General features: G+C 34.7%; 1 protein-coding gene across 1 annotated transcript in view; it reads right to left on the bottom strand.

Moving 5' to 3' along the window:
* Positions 1 to 24,367, bottom strand: part of OLA1 (Obg like ATPase 1) — a 165,301-nt gene that overhangs the window by 59,020 nt on the left and 81,914 nt on the right. The window contains exon 5 of the mRNA XM_055308436.1: positions 3,979 to 4,154. Coding sequence (XP_055164411.1) covers positions 3,979 to 4,154 — 176 coding nt within the window. The remainder of the gene's footprint in view (positions 1 to 3,978; positions 4,155 to 24,367) is intronic.

Raw genomic sequence — 24,367 nt, 5'->3', positions numbered from 1 at the left:
AAAATAAATACAACAATTAGGACAAAAAATTAAAAGGCACATTGGGTGAAGGGATGTATAGCAGAGACTGCTGTCTGTCCATACATTCCCTCTGCCCTCACAGGTCCAGTACATGCTAATGGCTTCTTGCTGTAAGGATCTATAACTCTCCCTAAGCATCATGGTCAGATCATACAGACATCAGGTGTCAGGGAGTTAACAATCCTAGAAGCAGCCCATACCCAATGACTGATGGATATTAGTTGATAATCACCCCAGTATCCTCATCATTCCAACAGAAAAACTACAAGACACTTTCTACACTGTTTTACAGAAGTTCCTAACAGAACTGAGCCCCAGCTACTCAGGTTACCTGCTTGTTTACATATAATGTCTCAGTTTCCTTCCCTTCCTGGTCTTAATTTCTCACTCCCTGAAGTATGCCTCCTAAAATATCTTCTAAAGAAACCACCTGCACTCCCAATTGTTGCCTCGGAGTCTACTTCTGAGGAAACCCAATCTTAAGATTTTAACCTAAGTTTAGATTAAAAGGTAAAGGGTCTCATATATGACTCAAAATGGCATTGCAACTGCAAATAACAGTCTTGAGAAAACTCCTAATGAGTTTCTTCTTAGCCTTTGTTTATAAATTACATTGTTCACAAAATTTTTCAGGTTAGTGGAGATGGAATTGATCCTAAAGCCTATAACTTCTCATAAACTGGTTAGCTGTGGGAAGATGAAGAGAATTAAGACTGGTAAGTAATGGGAATATTTTTGGGTGCTAATAATGTTCTATTTCTTGACATGCAAGTAGGTTTTACTAGCCTTTATTTTACAACTATTTTTTTATTTTATTTTTTAAGATTTATTTATTTAATCATTCATGAGAGACACAAAGAGAGAGAGAGAGAGAGAGGGGCAGAGACACAGGCAGAAGGAGAAGCAGGCTCCATATAAGGAGCCCAATGCAGGACTCAATCCCGGGACTCCAGGATCACGCCCTGGGCCGAAGACAGGCGCCAAACCGTTGAGCCACCCAGGGATCCCCCTATTTTACAACTATTTTTTAAATACATAGAGGTCAATACATTTTTTAGGAATTTTACAATTAAAAAAAATAAAAGACAGGGGTGCCTAGCTGGCTGTCAGTAGTAGAGCACAGACTCTTGATCTCAGGATCATGAATTCAAGCTCCATGTTGGGCCTAGACCTTACTTTAAAAACAAAAACAAAAACTTATTGGTCCTGCAGTCAGATTGATCTGGTTGAAAAACTTGGCCTGCAATTTACTAAACATGAAATCTTTAGCAATTCATAAAACTTCTTGAAATTTAGGCTTCCTCAGTTTAAACATGGAGATAATATGTATACTTGATGTTGTGAGGTTTAAATAAGATAACATATATAAAAAGTGTCCAACAATGCCTGGCTCAATAAATAAGAAAAATAAGATGTCCCTTCACTAAATGATTCAGAATTGTAAAAGATCTTAATTCTCTTCAAATTGAGTTACTGATCCAACCTAAATCCTATTTTTGCTAATAACTAAAAAAAGGTTCTTAAAGCCATGTGTTTTACCATATTTACCAGTACCGGGTTTGCTATAAGAATGTACAGCATACATTCTCAGTGAGGGTGATGTTATTCCTAGAGGAGCAAAAGATTGATTCTTATGGATGAAAAATACTTAGTTATTAAAATGGCTTGTGACCCTCCAAAACTCAAGCCTATCCAACAAATCCTTACTCATTAGTATTTAATTTCTCTCATTAGTGAGAGGTTAAATTAATTAATTTTAATTAAATTTTAATTAATTTTTTTCCTTAGGGACAGTGATAGTGGAAAAAAAACACTGATCTATAATTTATTCTGAAGCAGCTAAATCTAATATGAGGAAAGTAAACGATGGAATTATCACAGTTTTGGGAAACAAGAAAATTAGCTTATAATGCTTTCTATCTATCCAGAAGAGCTGAATGGGAAAAGGGAATAGGGAATGGGGAGGTGTTCAGATTTTTCCGTAAACACAAGTCCAAGCAATGCTTTCAAATCAGAAATTTTAGGAATATGCTTAGAAATAAGAAGAAAATACTATTACAAGGAATTTTAAAAAGCACTCAACATATTAGTCTTCTTTGAGAGAAAAACCCAGGAAATGGTAGCCCAAGAATTTAAGAAGAACCTGATGTTCCTTTCTCTCATTTCAGTAAAAAGCAATATTGATTACTTTTAAGAGTAATGTTTCTGAAAGACATAAGGATGTCAGTAAGTTTCAATAAACTAAGGAATGACTGCTTAAGACTTTATTCTAATCACTACCATGCTGTTTGGGGCAGATGAATTGCTTTCAATCACAACATCTTTCTCACAACTTTTTCCCTTTTATAAAATGGAATATTTTTCATACCCATACTTTTAAACCCCTTCTCTGTCCTAAATTTTATACAAATTCCCTCAGATAAATCTCTCTCCTTTTCTCTATTCTATTTGAATAGGAAATACCTGTATAGCCATGATGTTAAGAGAAGTAAAATGATTTGCACTTGTTCCAGACTACCATGGAAATCAGGTCTCCCTGGTTCTAAGACCACACAATATCAACCATAATTTACTGATAGTATACTCAAGTTTTAGAGGCTGATTCTGTAATTGATTTCTTCCTTAAGGGTGTAGAACTTCCAAGGGTGCCTGGGTGGCTCAGTCAGTTAGGTGTCAGACTCTTGGTTTCAGCTTTGCTCACAATCTCAGCGTCATGAGATCAAGTCCTTTGGAGAAGTTAGTCCTCAGTTCAGAATCTACTTGAGATTCTCTCCCTCTCCCTGTGGCTCTCCCCTGGCTGCTCCCTCTCTTAAATAAATAAAATCTTTAACAACAACAACAAAAACGAGTATAGCACTCCCTAATCATGAGTTTTCCAAACATATTACAAATTAATAAAAAAGGGAAAAGATGTTTCCAGAAACAAGAAAATTAAAAATACACACATGTATTAAAAACACATGAAAAATTAAAGATAGAAAAATCCTTCCCATAACAAAAAAAAACACAAGAAGAAAATACAATTTAGGGAAGATATTACTAAATGAGGAAATAAATATTTTTTTAAAAGATTTTAAGTAATCTCTACACCCAACATGGGGCTCAAACCCACAACCCCAAAAATCAAGAGTAGCACTCTCCACTCACTGAGCCAGCCATGTGCTCCAAGAAAATATATAATTAAGGCCATTGATTTTTTTTTAATTTATTTATGATAGTCAGAGAGAGAGAGAGAGAGAGAGAGAGAGGCAGAGACACAGGCAGAGGGAGAAGCAGGCTCCATGCACCGGGAGCCCAACGTGGGATTCGATCCCGGGTCTCCAGGATCGCGCCCTGGGCCAAAGGCAGGCGCCAAACCGCTGCACCACCCAGGGATCCCAGGCCATTGATTTTTTTAATGTAAAAGACCACCTGATCATGCTTAAACTAAAAGCTTCAAAACTGATTTTTGAAACATTATACTATGACTAATAATTATTCACTGTAACGTGATAAAAACACATTTGAATATTAAAGACAATGACATGTGATTTTTCACTCCATAAAGACTAAAATTCTTTCTAATAGTACATTCAGTCAACCCCTATGGAAGACCAACTCCTTGTATAAATCACTTCTTCAAATCCACAAACCTCATATATTTAGTTGGAGCTCTAAATCCGTAATTTTTTCATTAAACTACACTTCTCTAACATTAAAACTTGAGGATATACATAGAAACTATATGAACACTCAATATTACTGCTAAATATGCTTGCTGAGAACACCTTAAATAGCCTGTCATCATGACCCTTTGTTGCCAAAAGAAAATGAGGGTGCTCCATGGTTTTTTAACAGAATTATCTTTGGATTCAAAAATTCTATAACAATATTAGACACTTTATTAGATGCATTATTTTAAAAACTTTAATCAAAAAATGAACTCAAATATCAAAGAAGCTATAAATTTTTACTTACATATTCAGGTTTTAATTTTTTATCTCCTCCTCTCACAGCCACTTTTTCTAGTTTATCTATAATGGGCCCAATCATTTCCTCATCTTTAAGCTGAAGCTCTTCGTGTATTATTTCTATATCTCGAATAGGATCTACACTTCCTTCAACATGTGTGATATCATCATCTTCAAAAGCACCTAAAATGAATTAAAGAGAAGCAATCCAATGAACAATACAGAAGGCCATTATTAAAGATTCCTAGAAGGTTAACAACTTATTTAAATTATTCTGAATTCTCGCAAGTAGGACACAGTATATATTTTTTTGTTCTATTTAGTAATATTTAGGGCACTGGCAACAAAACTAATTCAAGAGCCTCAACATTTCAAAAACTGATTGAAATAAATAAAATTATGATCTATACAGAAAGAAAATTATGCTCCAGAACTACTGCTATTTTCAGGTTTGGTACATTAAAAGATACTGAATTCCAGGCATGAGAGCCTGAAGTTCTAAACTGCACTGTTAGGGTTTCCAAGGGAAACCAGATTTGGGGTGGGGGTGGGTGGGTGAAATCATCTGGCAGACCTCTTCCCTGCTTCAATCTACTTTATCACTGTGGTTCTGACGGTGATTAGATAATGAACCACTCAGACACACAATTTACACAGCAGCTAATTTCATCGGCCTGATTTGAGGGTATGGTTTTTAGGGGGCTATCAAAGAAGCAGATGAAGGTGCATTTGTCATATATGAGTGACAACCATTCACACTATCTGAACAAAATGGTGCTGGCCCTTATTAGAAACACATGCTATTATCACATATTTAAAGTGCAGTTGAAGCCATAATTTCAAATTGCCAACTGGAAACATAAGGGTAAAACAACCAGATATTACTGAAGCATGTGTACTGACTTTATGCCCTTTTGAAGACATAATGTGGCAACATAATTCAACTGGGATTTACTCAAATTACCAGATAAAGAACAGTATCACAAAAATGAACAAATACTGAGAAATATTAGAAACAGAAAGCAGTGATATACCCACAAAACAAAAAACACATTTATAAATAAATTAATTTAAATTACCAACTAGACTACATGCCCAAAATGAGATGTTTTCAAACATAAAGCATTGATTACTTTAGATAAAGATATCATAGGAATCATGAGACCATTTGATTGAGTTTAATGAGAGGAAAACAGTGACCATAGCTTATTCTTCCATACTGAAGACCAAGATATTCCCATTGCCAGTTACAAAGAATTTTTAAATATAATTTTCTAGAATTAAAAATAATTAAGCTGTCTGTACAACTATTCAATAATATAAATTTAAAAACACAAGGTTTTGTTGCAAGTAAAATATAAGTACTTATAACACTTAAGTATTCTTGATATAATAAATAGCACCACATAAATTATATGAACAAAACTAGTAAGAAATGAGGATGTAGATTATATCTTATTAGTAAACACACTGGACAGTGATTTAGGTACATTTTTTGAATATCTGGAAAGTATGAAAAAAGTCTTCCTGGAAGCACAATGATATTTATCACATTTGGAGGCATCTTACACAAATGACACAATAAAGTAGGAAAATAAAAGTTAGTTTCATGGCAGAGCAACAAAGACAGTACAGTATGGTCAGTTCAGTCATAAAAATAACTATACTTTTTATGACACTCCAAATGAAAAATATCCTTTACAGTCATCTTTAAGTAAGACCCAATGAGTTAACTATAGTGATGTCTGCAACAACAGTAAATGCATCAGTAGGTTTTAAATGGCATTTCTTAGTTGTAACCCTCAATTTTAACCAAGTAGATAACAAAGAGAAACTTAGGAATTGCAATTCTTCTGGAAGCTAAGAAAATAAAGCTCTCTGATCATCTGAATTAATCCAAGCAGAAAACTAGAATAAAGGGAAATACCACTTGTCTATCTTACAACCTTTAAATTATCCTCTAGATTGCACTTTGCCTGGAGTCTGTCAATGATTAGTCTAGAAAAGAAGTTATGACTGTATCATCACCAATCCATTCCCCTACTATAAGAAAAAAATTCAAACCACAGACCCTGTACACTCTGGATTGCACTGCTATTCCTATGCCTGAAAGTTAGTATTCTTATTTATTATATTCATTTGCATGTAATGTGGGAACATACTATGAGAACTTAAATTTATTTTTTATAATATTGGCAAAAATTAAGTAAAGGGAACATTAAAGTTACCCTTTAAAACTGAATATCCTTGTGATGAAATGAGACAACTGTAAAATAGAAGTTTACAGAAATTTGGTGGCCATATGAGCAACTTCCCATTTCTTAGAACTAAAAAGTTAGAGATTACTTCCCAAAGAAAGATATGCTCCTAGGTCAACAGACTTCACTGTACACTTACCTACGTTACAGCATTCCTCCACATCTTACCTGTTTTTTTGTTTTTGTTTTTGTTTTTTATTTATGATAGTCACAGAGAGAGAGAGAGAGAGAGAGGCAGAGACATAGGCAGAGGGAGAAGCAGGCTCCATGCCGGGAGCCCGACGTGGGATTCTATCCCGGGTCTCCAGGATCGCGCCCTGGGCCAAAGGCAGGAGCTAAACTGCTGTGCCACCCAGGGATCCCCCATCTTACCTGTTTTAATACAAGATGTAGTGGTTAGGGTAGCCCTAGTGGCCCAGCAGTTTAGTGCCGCCTTCAGCCCGGGGTGTGATCCTGGAGACCTGGGATAGAGTCCCACATCAGGCTCCATGCATGGAGCCTGCTTCTCCCTCTGCTTCTCTCTCTCTCTCTCTCTCTCTCTCTATATATATATATATATATATATATATATACACACACACATATATACATATACATATACATATATATATCATGAATAAATAAATAAAATCTTAAAAAAAAAGATGTAGTGGTTAAAAGTAAATCAGATAACATATGTAAAGTGCCTAGCAGAAAATCCCACACATCAACTCTTTCGGTAATTGGGGCATATACTATTTTTCTAAATGATGTAGGAATTGGTAGTTTAGAAGAAATTTCATAGAAATATATTCAAACATTAGCTTTGAGTAATATCATTTCATGTTACTCAATTCACCTTGGAATTGGTTAAAATAAGTTTTATGAATTTATAGAGATTTCCCCTAAGTCTTCTTAGTTCACCAGAACTTTTTTACCCTAGTCCACGGCCAAAGCTATTTATTTCAGCTTCATTTTAACTAAAACAATGATTATTATAATTGTTCCAATTATTATCATCATTCCTCTTTGGAGGAGACACTTTACTGATAAAGAAGAGGACTCTAGTCATTTTTAAGACTATATCACATCGAATTGCTTTATGAGAAAGTTATTTCCATTTCAATTCTCTTCAGTCCTTTTGAATATGTCAAAGAGAAAAATCTCAGTTTGATGCTGTTGGTATTTAATATCTAACATTTATAAACTTATCTTTTTATCAATAGAGCAGGCCTCACTCAGTCTCAGAGCTTTTAAAGGCTAAAAAATTTAATAAGTATATAGTTTTCATTGTATTTATTTTTATTATCTTCCATTCAGCAAATGATACTAACTTTCCACTTAAATTAGTGACAAAGTTTCCTATTTAATTTGGTCAGAAAGTATGAGATTTTTTTTTTTGTAAAATCAAGAAATTTCTGAAAATATTAATTATGGTCATTTTGGTGATAGGATGTTATCTGATTTTTAAAAATTTCTTTGGTATTATTCTGTATAAAATAAGCTAATGTGATACAGCATGTGTGTGCAGGAGGGCGGGCAGTGGTCATGCCACTGTGTGATACTTAAATAGGATTAGGAAGCGATGCCTCTCTAAGATGACACTGGAGCTGAGACCAGAATGGCCAGAAGGAGGCAGTAATGTGAGAAGCTGAAGGAAAAGGGTTCTAAGAAGTGAATATAATATCCCTAAAATGGGAACAAATTCCAAGTGTTTCAGAAATAGAAATAAGGTCAGTGTGGGTGAACAGCAACAGAGGATAGTAAACAGAGGTTAAGGTGGAGAAGTAAAGCAGTTCACATATATTCATAAGTCATGGGAGTTTGGATTTTATTCTGGCTGTAATGGGAAGCCATTAATTGGAGAGTTTTAAGTAAAGAGAAGACAGGATAATAAGATATGATTTATGGTAAGAGGCCCTTTGGCTACTTTAAAAAGAACAGACTTTAAAGTAGGGGACAAGAATGATGGCAGAAAGACACAGTTAGGAGGTAGTAGTAGTAATACAGATGAGAGATGACCATATGAGTGGTATCTTGAAATAAAACAGAGATAAAAAATGTTTGGATTGAGAATATAATTTAGAGATGGACCAGATGTAGGATGGAAGGTCATAACTGAAAATATAAAACTGGGAGCTACCAAATATGTTTAAAATTATAGGTCAGGATGATGTCATGTAAAGAATACACTCCAACACTCAAATATATGACGGGAAAGAGGATCTGACAAGAGTCTAAGGGGTGATAAAGAGAAATGTAAGAATATGCTCTTATAGAACTGAGAGGAAGAAAATATTTCAAGAAGGAAAGAGTATTCAACTATAGCAGATATTGTTTACAGGTAAAGAAAGAGAAGTACAGAAAGCTGACCATTGATTTTGGGAGAAGTGATTCTTTAAGAAATACTTTAATGGCTATATCTTCATTACTGTCTATTTCTTCTATACATCAGAGATGAGAATACTATGACTCAAGGACCTACCCCCTTATTTCTTATAACTCAGGAGTTATAAGAACAAAAGAACAAAATGCTGGCGTTTCTAGGTTTGTTCAGGTTTTGAAAATATTCCTCTCTCTATACTCTAAATGGGCAAATTACATAAAGCAAAACATCACTAGATTTTTCACAACCTTTTAAAGAGATCTATCATTCAATAAGATGGCCCACTTAGAAATCACGGCCACTTTCAATGTTTCTCATTCCAAGTAAGCTGACATAAACACTGAAACAAACACTGACCAACTGCAAGTTGGTAAACCAACTGATATGGAATCACTGATATCAAGAACAAAATCTGTAACATCAAGTCATGTAAGAGGCTTCAGAATTCTCCGAGGCAGTTCTGGGCCAAAAGACAGTAGAGCAATGTCTTTAGAGTTCTTAGGAAAGAGACTGTCACTCAAGAATTTTATAACCAGCCAGTCTGTTTTTCAGGGATAGAGATTAGTGGTAAATAGACTCTGCATTAATAAACTCTAAGCAAGACTGAACGACTGCAAAAATTATGTTAACAAAATAGAACATATGTATTTATAAACTAAGAAAAGTTAAGAATAATGACACTAAAATTTGGAGATGAGGAAGAGGAGGTAAAAACATAAGTGTGTTATTTTCCTCATCTTTCCGAGTAAGGCATCAATAGATGGACAGATAAAGATGAAACAAGTAATTAAAAAAGAATTTCTCCAATCTTTTAGTGTTCGCACGCACCTCTTTCTTAACTCTAGCAGGATCATGTGCTCGCTTTCGGCAGCACATATACTCTAGCAGGATCATTTAAGAGAACATATCTCTTGTGGGGAAAAAAATTACCTGAAGTTCAGTCATTTTTTTTCTGTATTACTTTGGTTCATTTTTTTTCAAACCCAGTAAAATAAAATGTAGTATTCTATTTTTTAAAGAAAAATTTTATTTGAGAGAGAGAGCACAGGTAAGGAGAGGCAGAGGGAGAAGCAGACTCCCCATTGAGCAGGGAGCCCGATCTGGGGCTCTCAATCCCAGGACTCAGATCATGAGCCAAAGGAAGCCCGCCACTTAACCTGACTGAGCCACCAAGGCACCCCTGTAGTATTCTATTTAAAATACAATACCTAATTCTATTTAAAATAGCACATTAATAATCACATTTATATAAAATTGTTTCTCTCAATGACACTGACCAAATGCTAATAAAATAACTCCTGGGCAGTGAGCTACTGAGCAATTTTTAAATCTTAACAGTTTGGTCTTGCTTTAAAGTTTTTATAATGAAGGTGCATTGTTCGCACAAGTCGTTTTTAAAATCATTTTTTAAACAACAAACAACAAACAAATTTAACTTGCACAAAAATTTGCACAAATTTTACTTGAAATTTTGGTTTTGCAGTGATAAGCCACAAGGAGAAAATCTTTATCACCATAGAAATAATTTTATGCTATGCATTTTTATATGTATAAAATAGGTGATGAAAATAATACCAACTAAAGTAAAGCCTCCTTATCAAAAGATTTGTTATAGGAGAAAGTTGGACCATAAGCTAAGCTGAGAATGGATTCCATCACAAAGATTTTTTTACCCATCATTCCTGCAATGTTTCCTTTCATAACAAAGCACCTTTCTCAAAACTTCCTGACTTCCCTCATATTTCCAACACTTTTTTCTTTTACTTCCCAGCAGCAAAGATTTAATCTTTCTCCCTTCATAGGGAAAATGCATGGGATGTTTGGAACCATCAAAGCCCCTTTTTGTTTTTACCCAATCTCCCTTCTTTCCAGCAGTGAAAGAGGAAACATTACCTTCTATTTAAGGCCTGTTTTTTGTCTCTGCTACGGATCTTTTTTTTTTTAAGTTTTTTTTTTTTAAGATTTTATTTATTTATTCATGAGACACACACAGAGAGAGAGAGAGAGGCAGAGACACAGGCAGAGGGAGAAGCAGGCTCCATGCAGGGAGCCTGATGTGGGACTCGATCCCAGGATCCCGGTATCACATCCTGAGCCAAAGGCAGATGCTCAACCACTGAGCCACTCAGGCATCCCTGCTATGGATCTTATCCTCTCCCAAGGAAATTCACTCCATAAATTGTTACTTGGATTTTTTGAGACCTCAATCTATTACACACCTCTCTTTCTTTCTCTCTCTCTCTCTCTGCAGTATTTGTAGCATAGCATCTCCATTTCCACTAATATTCTCCCAATAACATTTAAGCAGGCTTAGGATTCTACAGTAAATCAATCATGTCAGTCACCCTTGGACATTAATTCCCATTCTAGTATTGCTTTCTTTTCTCCGGTTCAGAGCGAATTTTTTAAAAGTATCTATACCTGCTCTACCTCTTTACTTCCTACTTAAAATTTAACCCATTACAGTAGGTATGCCTCCACCATGTTACCAGAAATTGATCTCAAAAAGAAGCCAATGATTTGTCTTCATGATGCTAAGTCAAGTAGCCATTCTTCAGGAATTCTGAGTGACCCCTCAGGAGCATCCAACTTCAGGACACTGACATAGTCTCTTTCACTGATTCCTTATAACCACATTCTCCTGATTTTCTATTTTCTCCAACCATTTCTTCTTAGGCTATTCCTTTTCTTGCTCTAACTACCATATATAAATGTTGATGCGTCTCTTAGCTATCTTCTCTTATCCCTCTAATAGACACTCATCAACAGAATTTCCAGTCCAGAACTCCTCTGAGTGGTTCCAGTATATTCTGAGGTCAAAACAAATAAGATGAACCAAAAATTCTTTTTGGTTATTATATAAACCATTTTTATTATAAAATCTATTCAAAAAATACTTTAATTAGTATAAACGAATTGAAGTTTGATCAATTTACTCATTCAGTCATGCAAAGTCTAATATCTTTTTTTAAACAACCATACATACATACATTTATTTATTTGTTTGTTTGTTTGTTTATTTATGAGAGAAAGAGAGAGAGAAGGGGGAGGAGGGACAGAGGGAGGACAGGGACAAACAGAATCTCCACTAAGCACAGAGCCTTGGGGTAGGAGGCAGGGAGCTTGACCTTGCAACTCTGAGATCACAACCTGAGCCAAAATCAAGAGTCAGATGCTTAACCTACTAAGCCACCCAGGGACCTCTCAAAGTCTAATATCTTATTCTATAAAAACTTGAATAAGAAAGATAAATCTATACTGTTTTGGATGCTAAATCTAACTGGGAAAGATTTTAAGAATAAAAATATACTTGAGAAGCTTAAGACTTTGGTGAACTGCTTTGCCTTATTTCTACTTAAATTTGGATTGTATTCAGTTTTCAGAAGCAAAGCATCCTAGCTAGCTATAGAAATAGATTTTAAAATACACGATGTATGTAAGTGTACAGACTACAAAACAGTACTTTATATAAAATACTTGTCACAGGGATCCCTGGGTGGCGCAGCGGTTTGGCGCTTGCCTTTGGCCCAGGGTGCGATCCTGGAGACCCGGGATCGAATCCCACATCGGGCTCCCGGTGCATGGAGCCTGCTTCTCCCTCTGCCTGTGTCTCTGCCTCTCTCTCTCTTTCTCTCTCTCTCTCTCTCTGTGTGTGTGTGTGACTGTCATAAATAAATAAAAATTAAAAAAAATACTTGTCACAGAAACCTTGTATTCCAAATTGCATGTTGGGAATAAGAGAGTGTGTGGTGAGGATGGACCTATAGGACTTAAGGTTTTTCATCCCTTACCACTACACAATATAGAAATAAGGAATTCCTTGGTATTTAACCAGTGTATAAACTGCCACCCTCTCAACACGTATGTAAACCACAATATGATTTGCTAAATACAAATTCCCCATTTAAAGAAAGCTTGCTTATATATCTAACAATATGCTAAGTCTTTTGAGAATTAAAAACAAAAATCAAAATAACAGGACCTTGGTCAATGACTGGACAATGTGGTTGGAAAAACAAGTATAATCTAATAATGAGAAGAATAATACTCACTAACAAGGACTTTAAATATACTGCCAAAGTCCTCTAGGATACCAATGGGAGGTAAGGGGCAGGCAGGATGAACAGTGAGATGTAATTAAAGAAAATAATATCAACTAGATAAAAGCAATGAGAGAGAGAGAGAGAGAGAGAGAGATCATGACAAGGTTTCAAGCCAAAATATCTTTATTTGCATTTTAAAAAGCAACAATACATGTAAGCTTCAAAGCCCAAGTCAAGTAGGAAACCAAAAGGTATTATATAACTAAAGTATAGACTCTAAGAAAAATAAATACGTAAAAATTAAGTATAGACTCTAGGAAAAAAATTACTATGCAAATATATTAAGGCTTAAATCATAGCACCAAAACATCCAGTATGCCACATAACTTCACAAATTCTTTCCATTTCACCTATGTGGTAAAAAATAAGTGTTACGAACATCTGTATTCTAACCCAGAGTCCTATCCAAAATCACTAAAAGGTTAGGAGCCACATTACTAAACCAGTAGAAAAACAATGCTAGAAATCAGAACAAGGATAGCCTTGAAAATAGCTCAGGAAAATCCTTACCTTTTCAAATTTCTAATCCATTCTTCAAACAAAGTCCTACTTTGTGTCATAACTATGATTCCCAACTTCCTTATAATTTTATAGGTCATTAATATTTAAAGAAAAGGGAGAGAGCTAAATTTGTATTGGCAACTCACTTAATATCAATATTCATAAACACTGGAAAATGCCTATTTACTTTCCATAAATGACGTGACAATTCCTTATTGTATGGTAGAGAAGAGTGTTGTATATTGAACACTCTAGATGCTCTGATTTAGTAGTGTAGTTCAAGCCCAGGTTTACAAGTGCACCTTAAAATTTTAATCTACATAAAGCCTCTTCTCAACAATAAAAGCAATTTGAGCAAAAACAGAGTCTAATTTATAGCTGGACCTGAAGCTTGTAATATTTCTTTATCTCTGTATTAAATAAGATGTGTTGTTTAAGCTACTTAAGTTATAAAGTGGAAAAAGAGCATCGATTTATTATATTTACTTCAAAAATCAATTTACCTTCATACAGATATCAGAAAACAAAGAGAATCTGGGAACACAGAAAAGAACCAAAAAATCATTCTGCTAACAGAATTCTGCTAAAAAGTATATAGATTTAAGCCTCTAAGCTTTCAGAGTTTGAAGCAAATGAAAAGGGTTCTATCAATTTTAATTATTTTAAGTGGATATATTTATAGACCTCTGGAGAAATAAATTATTTTGTAAACATATAAAAGTGAAAATAATTGGTCTAGGAATGTAAACTGTTAATTACTTGATGCAATGGCATAAGCAGGATAGCATAACTAGACTTGGTGGGTTGTACTTATTTACAATAACAAATCAATCAAAAGTAGCCTTTAAAGCCTTTAACCTTCATTTTCTGGGGGAAAACCTATTATTTGAGATTTAGCAAAGGCCCCCAAATAATCCAGTCTATGCTTCAGGCTGTTTAATGCTGGAATAGAAAATAGAACTATGAGCAGCCAAAAGAATTTGCTTTTGCTTTGCTTCTTCTCTCTCCTCTCCACTCTCACATAGAAAACTAAATCCTGGCCAAGAGGAAGGAAAGCTACCATCCCTCTGACATATTCATAAATTAACCAAGGTTTTCAAAAAGCTTTATAAAATAAAATGCACATGTGGCTGACTTTCAGAAACTAATCTAAAATTAAAGAAATTATAAATGACTTATGCAGGACTTTTAACAAAGTAATTAATTTATATGGAAGCAATCAAGTAATGCTAGAAGTGAAAAAAATCATCCCCAATCTTGAGACAAATAGATATTTAGGAGAGAATAATAAAGTAGGTCAGTCGAGTTCTGAGAAAATTTTAGAAATTTTGGTGTAGGGGTACCCCCGGGTGGCTAAGTGGTTTAGCGCCTGCCTTCGGCCCACGGCGTGATCCTGGAGTCCCGGGATCGAGTCCCATATCGGGCTCCCTGCATGGAGCCTGCTTCTCCCTCTGCCTGTGTCTCTGTCCCCCTCTCTCTCTGTGTGTGTCTCTCATGAATAAATAAATAAATAAAATAAATAAATTTTTTTTAAAAAAGAAATTTTGGTGTATTATTTTCCCCTAATTTTAAGAGTTCATGTAAGTTAAAAATGTTTTTAAGTAATAGCTCAAAAACAAAACATTAAGTAGGAAGAATGAGATGACCAAAGAGAAAAAAGTTTACAGACATAAAGACATGAAACCAGTAAAGCTGAAGCTTATTATTAGTGCAGTAGCAAGCAAAAACTCCTTTAGGTTATTACTGATACCACTTTACTGATCAAAAGCACATTACAATAGCATACAAGATATTTCTTTAAATGTAAAGAACACCAAAAAGCTCTGCCTGACACTTACTGCTATGATACTTATATTGTAGATAATTAGACATCCACACCATTAAAAAATCCTTAAAGTCACTTAATAGTTTTGAATTATAACCCAGAGTCAACACCTGTACTTAATTATTTCAACTGCTCGAGGCTTTTACATTTTTAGTTGCAGAAACATTAAGTCCTTTTAAAAAGATTTTATTAATTTATTCATGAGAGACAGAGAGAGAGAGAGAGAGAGAGAGAGAGAGAGAGAGAGAGAAGGGGGCAGAGACACAGGAGATAGAAGCAGGCCCCATGCAGGGAGCCCGACACAGGACTCAATCCCGGATCCCCAGGGTCATGCCCTGGGCCAAAGGTGGGTGCTAAACCGCTGAGCCATCCCAAAGTCTTTTTTTTTTTTTCATATCAATTCTTTCCAAAGAAGTAGGCAGAAAAGTACCTTAATGAAAATATTCATCTCTCAATATTTTTACTTCTTATTCTATAGAATAGATACCTTATAAATGTATAAAAGGCAACTTTAATCAATATTTTAAATTAGTATTTACTGAGATTCTGCTCTACCTCTAATGCTGAGCGAGCTGCTTTTGTTGTATTAACCTTTTCAATAGCCATCTCACTAACTTCCTAACTCTGAAATATCATTTACCCTTCTGCCAGTAGAAAAAGCCCTCTCTAAAATGGTCTTGGCCCACCCTCACTCTCCACAAACCCTCAGTTCAAGTCAAACTTGTGCTGACTCATGAAGCTCAGAAAGTTCTGCACATTCAACTGTCACTATTTTTGCCCATTTTCTTCTGTGGGCCTCAAAGTCATAGAGCCTTTCCATTACAAATCAAATCCGCCCTTAAAATGCATAGTTTAATTTCCCCTCATCTTACAAGACAATTCTAGAGAAGTCCAGGTTTAAATGTCTACTATCCCTGAGTTATTAGAGGAGTTGTAGGGACTTGTTTGAAACAAAGTATGGTAAAATTTGTGGCTTAATATTAACCTAAATATGGCTCCTAGGAAGATCCATGTTTATATCTTTTTCAGAGTTATGTTGTAAGCAGGAGAAAAAATGCACAGAGAGAAATGAACAAAAACTAGAATTTAATCTTTACTAGCAGTATTGTAAACAATGAATAAAGGAGTCACGTATACTCTGCCATTCACAATATAAACTGAACAGCAAATCAGAGTTATAATTTTTCTAAGGGTGGTGCCCATTAATAGCTCACCTTTTTTTTAATAGCTCACCTTTTAATCAAACAGATCCATTCTCAATAATTTCATCTTATATTTTTAGTGCTGTTACTCATCCTTCTGCATGGAATAGTCATCTTCCCTATTTCTACCTTTCAAGAAAAGTTACATATCTTTCACGGCCTTAATTAGATGTCACTGAAATGGTATCTCCACGATACCTTCTCTAACTATATCTGTTCTCTGAACTGCTAACAATACCTATTTTATTCACATGATCTGTAGCATGTATATCTAGTAATAAAATATGTGATTCTACCTCCTAGTTACCTAAGCTTGAGGATTCGCTTATATGCCTTTCTAGTTCTCTTCAGTGCCTTGATCTGAGCTGATACACAATTAGGCATTAGGTGAAGTGAAGAATAAAGGAATCAATGAATGAATGAATGTTTCAAGCACTCATTAGCACTCAGGATGAAAAACTGTTAGAGGGGAACTATAGATTCTAGATGAAGCTAGACATGCAGCACAACAGCAAAGGATCAATTTCACAGCACACAATAAGATATTTAGCAAGTATTTCAAAGAAACCAGTGCTAAGCATGTCAATCACATAAATTAAAAGAGTAAGTAAAACAGAAAACATGGCAAACTGTATTAACAGATGTGAGAAGTTTTTGTGTTTCATCTCTTCACCTTTGAACTGCTTGACTATTAGTGATGAATATTCATTTAGTTATTTTCTGAAAAATTTTTGGGTGTATTGTACTGGATTATGTATTATGTCATGATTTTTAAAATTTATAAATCAAATTAAGAAAAAACATACCTATAAGCTATAACTAAGATCAATAAATGCAAAAGAGAAAATGAGAGAGAAGGGATTAATCAGCACAAATCAGGATTAAGGAGGGAAGGCTTGAATACAGATGAGGACTTTCAGGAGCAGATAACAACAAACAGAAGCAGACTCAGGAGGAGATCACAAACAGAATGGAAATATAAGTATAGCAGAAATGAGTAAGGGCACCGATTCTGGAATCAGACTACATGGATTTAAACCTAACCTAGGTTTCAAGACTATTTGATTCATTAGTTATGTGATTGATTTCTCTGAGCCGTAGTTTTCTTATCTGTAAAATATAAAAACTATAATACTTGCCTTGTAAGATTGTTCTGAAGACTAAAAACGATCATATACATGAAAATCTTAGGATGGTGCCGGATACATAGTAAGTACTTAGGATATGTTAGCTATCCTGATAAATGACAAGCTAAAAACAAGCATATACCAAGATTTCTCAGTCTTGACACTACTAACATTTTGGGCCATATAACTCTTTGTTGTGGGTGGCTGACTTGTGTATTTAACAGCACCCCTGGCCTCTACAAACTAGATGCCAGGAACATACACATGTGCACACATACAGGCAAACAAACATTCCAGCTGTGAAGATAAAAAATGTCTGCAGATGGGCACCTGGCTGGCTCAGTTGGTGGAGCATGTGACTCTTAGTTCTGAGGCTGGGAGGTCAAACCCCATGAGGCTGGGAGGTCAAACCCCATATCAGGTGTAGAGATTACTGAAAAGTAAAAATCTTTAAAAATAAGGTATCCCTGGGTGGCGCAGCGGTTTAGCGCCTGCCTTTGGCCCAGGGCCGATCCTGGAGACCCAGGATCGAATCCCACATCGGGCTTCTGGTGTATGGAGCCTGCTTCTCCCTCTGCCTGTGTCTCTGCCTCTCTCTCTCACTGTGTGCCTATCATAAATAAATAAAAAATTTAAAAAAAAATAAAAAATAAATAAAAGGTCTCCAAACATTGCCAATCTAAAGCAGAAAACCACTGGTGTACACTAAAAGACAAAGGATGTCCTATAAAACAACCAAAAAGATACTACCACAGGTTCAAATATGCAGATATGAATTGATGGAAAACTTCATCTTCTTTTTTTTTTTCCTTAGAGGGGTACGAGGGACAGAGGGAGAGGGCAAGAGAGAATCTTAGGTAGGTATGGGGCCCAACATGGGGCTCTATCTCACGACTCCGGAGATCATGACCTGAGATGAAAACAAGAGTCAGATGCTTAACCAACTGAGCCACCCAGGCCAACCTCAATTGATGGAAAGCTTCTAACACTGATGGAAGAATTGAAATTTAATCTCTTACACTATAAAATATCAAGAGAGACTTTCAGAGAACTCTTGTGATCCTGCTCTTGCTTATTCACTCACACTCTCTTTAAATGATTCTATCCATTTTGTACCAGATCTAGTAGTTTGGAGAGATACTGATGGTTGCACACAAAGCAGTAGACTATTGGTTACTAGTTACAGAAAGAATATGAAAGGGGTCAAATCTAAAAAAATAAATAAAATTTTTACAAAGATTTTTGTGTCTTCTATTGGGTAGGGAGAATGGTATCAAATTGAGAAGAAATGAAATGTGGGCAGTCATAAACTGGAGGTATATAATACCTAGTTAAAGATACAATTACTAGACCTATTTTAAAAGCGTTTACTGAATGTTAATCACAAAGAGAACGATGCCAGGAGCAGGAAGGCAAATTTCAGAGATGAGAAAAAGCTGAATAAGATTAGTTTCTGCCTTCAAAGATGTTTAAAGTCTAATAGGGGAGAAAGATCAGCAAATAATTAATATAAAAAAATAAATCCAGGATGAAGGGAAGCAGGGAGGGGGTCAGTATTCAGTATAAGCTGATGGAAAAAGACAGTCTCAAGGTTTCAAAATGGAACACTGGAGTTATGTAGATGCCATTTAAAATTTAGATTAAGATTCATGAACAGGTTTTGATGGAAGTATAAATTATTTTTTAATCCCATATTTAAGTGTATTGATGCTGTGATAAGAGATAATATGGTCTCCGCTAGAGTTTGAAACTGGTGTTTAAATGCTAGAAAAATGTAAACATGTGACAGGTATTAATCAGTCAAGTAAATGGCTGGCTATTAATTTTAAAAATAACTATTTTATAGCTTTATCTATAATATCAATGGATTATGACTTTTACTCAGTTTTTCTAAATATGGGGGGGAGTAGAAGGAATAGAAAAGGGAGGACTCTGGTGTTAGAAAAGGAAAGTGATGATTTGACTAAATCCACATTCAACAACAGAGAACACATTTGTGGGTCCAAGTGAAAAGTACTATGAAGGTAGAGGTCTTAAAACCAGGTAACATACCTCACAAAATAATTACATCCTTAAATATAATAATCCACAGCTCTAACACAAAAGCCGAAACATGGAAGAACTAGAGAGGTCAAGGGCAAGCAAGCAATCACATCTTAGGGAGCAGATTGTATAAGGTAGGGCACTGCATCCCCAATGGTCTTCCAACCCAATTCACTCTAATTGACTCAACAAAATGAGTACCAACTGCCTGAGAGCATTCTAGAATTTTACTGCTATCCTAAAATCCTAGAGATCCAGCCATCACAATCAGTATTTAGGCCAGAGCAAACAATCGCCACCAGGTGGTGCCAAACCAAAGACAGTACCAGAATGGACCTGCCTGGGCCTGCACCTTGTCAAACCCCGCACCTGTCCTGGAACTAGCTGTGCAGGTTTGCCCTAGTCATTTAACTATCTGGCAATAAAGTCACCTCATATTTTATGCAAATGAAACTTTAGACCCATGTAGTCCATTATGACAAGCATTAAAGGGCATATTACTATAATACATTCTTTGGGGGGCCTAGGGAATGGATGATAATTTGGGCTTATTTAAGAAGTCTAGCTACAAATAGTACCACTTATCATCCATGGCTTCAGTTACCTGCAGCCAACTATGGTCTGCAAGCAGAGGCTCTTCCTTCTGATGCATTGTCAATAGGTCCATAGTAGACTAACACTACATCACAATGCCTATATCCTTCACCTAATTTCATCTCACCACACAGGCATTTTATCATCTCACATAATCACAAGAAGGGTGAGTACAGTAAGACATTTTAAGATATAAAGACCTTAACTTTCATTCACATAACTTTTATTACAATATGTTGTTATAATTGTTCTATTATTAGTTATTTTATTAATCTCTTACTGTGCCTAAATTATAAATTAAACTTTATCACAGTATGTATAGAAAAAAACCAATATATTAATTAGGATCAGTACTACCCTGGTTTCAGGCATCCATGAGGCCTCTGGGATGTATCTTCCATACGTAAGGGGGGACTACTGTACAAAGGAACAGATTAAATTTTTTAAACTTTATCACAGTATGTATAGAAAAAAACCAATATATTAATTAGGATCAGTACTACCCTGGTTTCAGGCATCCATGAGGGCTCTTGGGATGTATCTTCCACACGTAAGGGGGGACTACTGTACAAAGGAAGAGATTAAATTTTTTTTTGGCTTTAGGCTTTACTTCATTAATATAAATGCAAATTAATTCTTAAAAACAAAATAACTAAGAATGCAGTGTACTAAAAGTTCTAAGACTTTAAATAGCTAAATATAAACAATGAAATCTTCAAGGCTTTCCTACATGGCTCTACTAATGAACCATGATCTTCAACAAGAGAGAAAGTATATGATATCACTGATCCCCCTGAAGAAAGTTAAATGACCCTTTAGTTCTTTTGTCTTTAGAGCACAAAACATGGGGGCTATAGTAAAACAAATCAGTAAGACAATCTCCTACCACATCCGCAATGTTAAAAAAAAAAAGTCTCTCTAAATTCCTATAAATATTACCTCAAATTTTCTAGTAAGAGACTTCATAGCAAACTTATTCCCCTCCATCTCCATCCTATCTCCACCACCACCAGACTTTAGCACTGCTTATATGTTATACCTGTCAAGATCTGATGACTGTATGTTATGTATTCATCTGAACAGAACCACTACACTTAGTTACAGGCTATCATCAACCAATTCATTCTCTTGCTAAAATCAAGTCATCCAATTACTCCTTGACTAATCAAGGCTGTTTTGGCTTTTTCTTTTTTCAAAAGGTACTCAACAGCATAAACAGTTCACTTACAAGAAATGGAAAGGGGCTAATCAGCAGAATTATTGTTTTGCTGCTACAATTTGCAGTATTTAAATTTAGTTGCTGATTGGACTGAAAGTTTTATGATATAGCATATGAAACTAGTTTAATACAACTGTGAAGCTGTGTAGCTGTATTGTCTTGTCATGGCTACACTGGTCTACTTTGTAGGATAGACAATTGACTACTTTCTTTAAAATAAAGATATGTTAAAAATAAGTTTCAGTATACTTTCCCATATACATTGGTTTTATAAGGGTAACATGCTATTAGTTCCTGAGCATTATTTTTAAAGTTAGCAACAGTGCGCATACATACATATGCTGTAAAAACCCACAACTGCTAGGGGTCTTAATTTACATTTATTTTGGCTTCTAAGCAGCCATAAGCTAAAGAGATATTATTTGTTTGATCATTTAAGAATATAAGGATTACGTAGAAGAGGTACATTTATCTAAATACACATTACCTCTCACAAAATAAAAAAAAAACTGGATACTATGTTTCTAAAATGGGGATTATTTCAATTACAAGAATAATTCTGCATGTACACAGACTGTAAAATGAAACTAGTATCCATCAGTACTGCTACTCACATATAGTATGAGAGAATATTTAACAGAATGACTAAAGACTAACAGTACTGCTACTGATGTATAGAATGAGAGAATATTTAACAGAATGACTAAAGACTAAAATCTAAACACTAACCTAAAACCTTGAATTTTTTTTACTCAAAAGAAAAACTTTGTGTCAAAATCTTGACTGAAAATTTTCAAGAGAGATAAGATCCATTCTTTAAACTCAGATTTACCTTGTTAAATACAGAGATACATTAATTAAAAGGACAGATCTTATTCTGTAAGAGGAAGATATGGTTTTATAGTAAAATGAATAGTTACACTTTTTAAAAAAAACTTAACACTACCAAATTTCTTACACATTAAATGCTGTGCATTAACCATCAATCAGAACTTACATATAGGAAGGAAAACATAAATACACACAAACAGGATTAAAACAAGTTCTAAATCTTTTATATATGTGCACATATATTACCTAAATAATACTCTATTGGAACGTATTTTGCATGCTAAGATAGATCTAAAAATGAAATGCAGAATTGTAAAATTATACTTCCATTAAAAGTCTGATAGGGTCACTTAACATACACATAAACATTTCAGAAAAGCCTTATTTTAACAAATGCACTGAAAAGGTATACAAATACTAGCACATTTCAAATCGACCATGTTTAATTTCTAAAAAATGCTATTTTAATAATTTTTAAACAATTTAATCTGGCTTATATATGGTGAAATCCAAGGAAGCAAATAAAAACTAAAGTAACAGAAACCTAATATTCCTTAAAGCTGAATATGTCTGAGTCACCACACCTGCCAATATATTAAAAATAAGTGAAATCAACTACAAAAGTGATAAATCAAATGCCATGGTAGACTTGACTTCTCGAGACAGCATTTTCAGTCGTCTTTTGTGGCTTTGTTTGGCGCCATAGTCCTTTAAGTTTTGTCTTCATAAAGCCCTAACTAGTTGTAATCATTTGCAGCCTAATTGTGGACATTTATCTGCTTTTCTTATGCATAGAACATAGCTATTAAAGCTGAATGGTGATGGTGTGAAGTATAGGTTAAATTGGGTGAAATTAAAGCAAATTACTCCGGGATGTGGAAATCTGAAAATAGAAACCACCAATGATTTGCAACCCTCTTGATGATCAGCTTCACAGAACCCTAAACGACAAGAAAACTTACATATTTTAAAGTTAACTAGGTTTTTAAAAATAATATGTATAAATGTATTTTTAACTACATGCACTTCTTAGTAATGTTGGAAAGATTATTTGTTTAACTCAGCTGCAATGTGAAAAAGATCTCAGGTTTCTATTTTAAATAGTGCAGTTCATTTCTTAAATGAGATTTCCTTTCTGTCATATAAATTTTTACCTATAAAAATTCATCCAACTATGTCAAACACAATCTATACATATTATCATATATTATTCTGCTAGCTAAGTTTTAACTCTGAATAAAATTATTAACCCTGGAGATGATATAACACTGAAGTTATGGTAATAAAAGCAAATTAAAAATACAAACATAAATGTATTATACCTATAGGCATACTTATATATGTCGTACATAAACCTGCATGTGTGACTAGCATAAAGAAAAAAATATGCAGAGGCCTAGAAATAAAGTACTAATATACAAAAATATTACTTTCATTTATCTAAAATCTTATTACTTCATCCACAGTTTGGATACAGACAATAAAACACATCCATTCGTACCTTGCATGTTTTCTCAGGCAAGCAAGCAGAGAGAGTAGTATAAAATATTTACCAGACCACAATTTAGATGAGCTTACTCTAAAGCTGGAAAAAATTTCTAGCAATGAAACTGACATCCTTTTATTGACTGCTATGCAGAAAGTGTATATCTGGGGAGAGAGAAAATTAGAGGATATGGCCTACAACCTTCAAGGAGCTTCCAGTCCTGTTGGAGAAATAAGACAAGCATATATAACTAAATCATGGCTGCATGAAATAGTGCCTACTACATAAAGAGAGCTCCTGAACTCAAAGATAAGAATGAAAGGGCAAAAGGGGTTGGGGAAGAGGGTCACAGAGAATGTTTGGACCTTAGAGAATAAAATGCAGAGGTACAGCAAAGACAAGGCAAAATGCGTAAGGTACATTCAAAGCACAAAGAGCAAATGTGTCTGAAGAAAATTTAAGAACAGAAAAGAGAGCAATGAAAAACATACTAATGCTTAACAATGAAAAGCCTTAAGCACTAGGCAGAAAATGGAATTCCCAAGAAGGCATGAATGTTTTACAAGAGGCAATAACATAACCAAATGCAATGATTCACAAATAGTGATATGCCAAAGGTGTGGATCTCTACAATATTAGCAATATCCCTAGACCTCAAATGCTCCCCTTTTCTTGCCTATCAGGCTACTTCTTACTTAGAAATTGTATCCTTATATATTCATCATCTTTGTATTTCAGAGTTAGCATAGTACAAAACTTAATGTTCAGGCGCAAAGTTTTATACATGTATATTTTAAAACTATAGCAATAATATATATTTCTAAATAATATTGCAATGCTAG

The sequence above is a fragment of the Nyctereutes procyonoides genome, unplaced genomic scaffold (assembly GCF_905146905.1).
Source record: "Nyctereutes procyonoides isolate TBG_1078 unplaced genomic scaffold, NYPRO_anot_genome, whole genome shotgun sequence".
NCBI classification, from domain to species: Eukaryota; Metazoa; Chordata; class Mammalia; order Carnivora; family Canidae; genus Nyctereutes; species Nyctereutes procyonoides.
The sequence above is the reverse complement of the archived record's forward strand: the minus strand, read 5'-3'. Positions and strand labels throughout refer to the sequence as shown.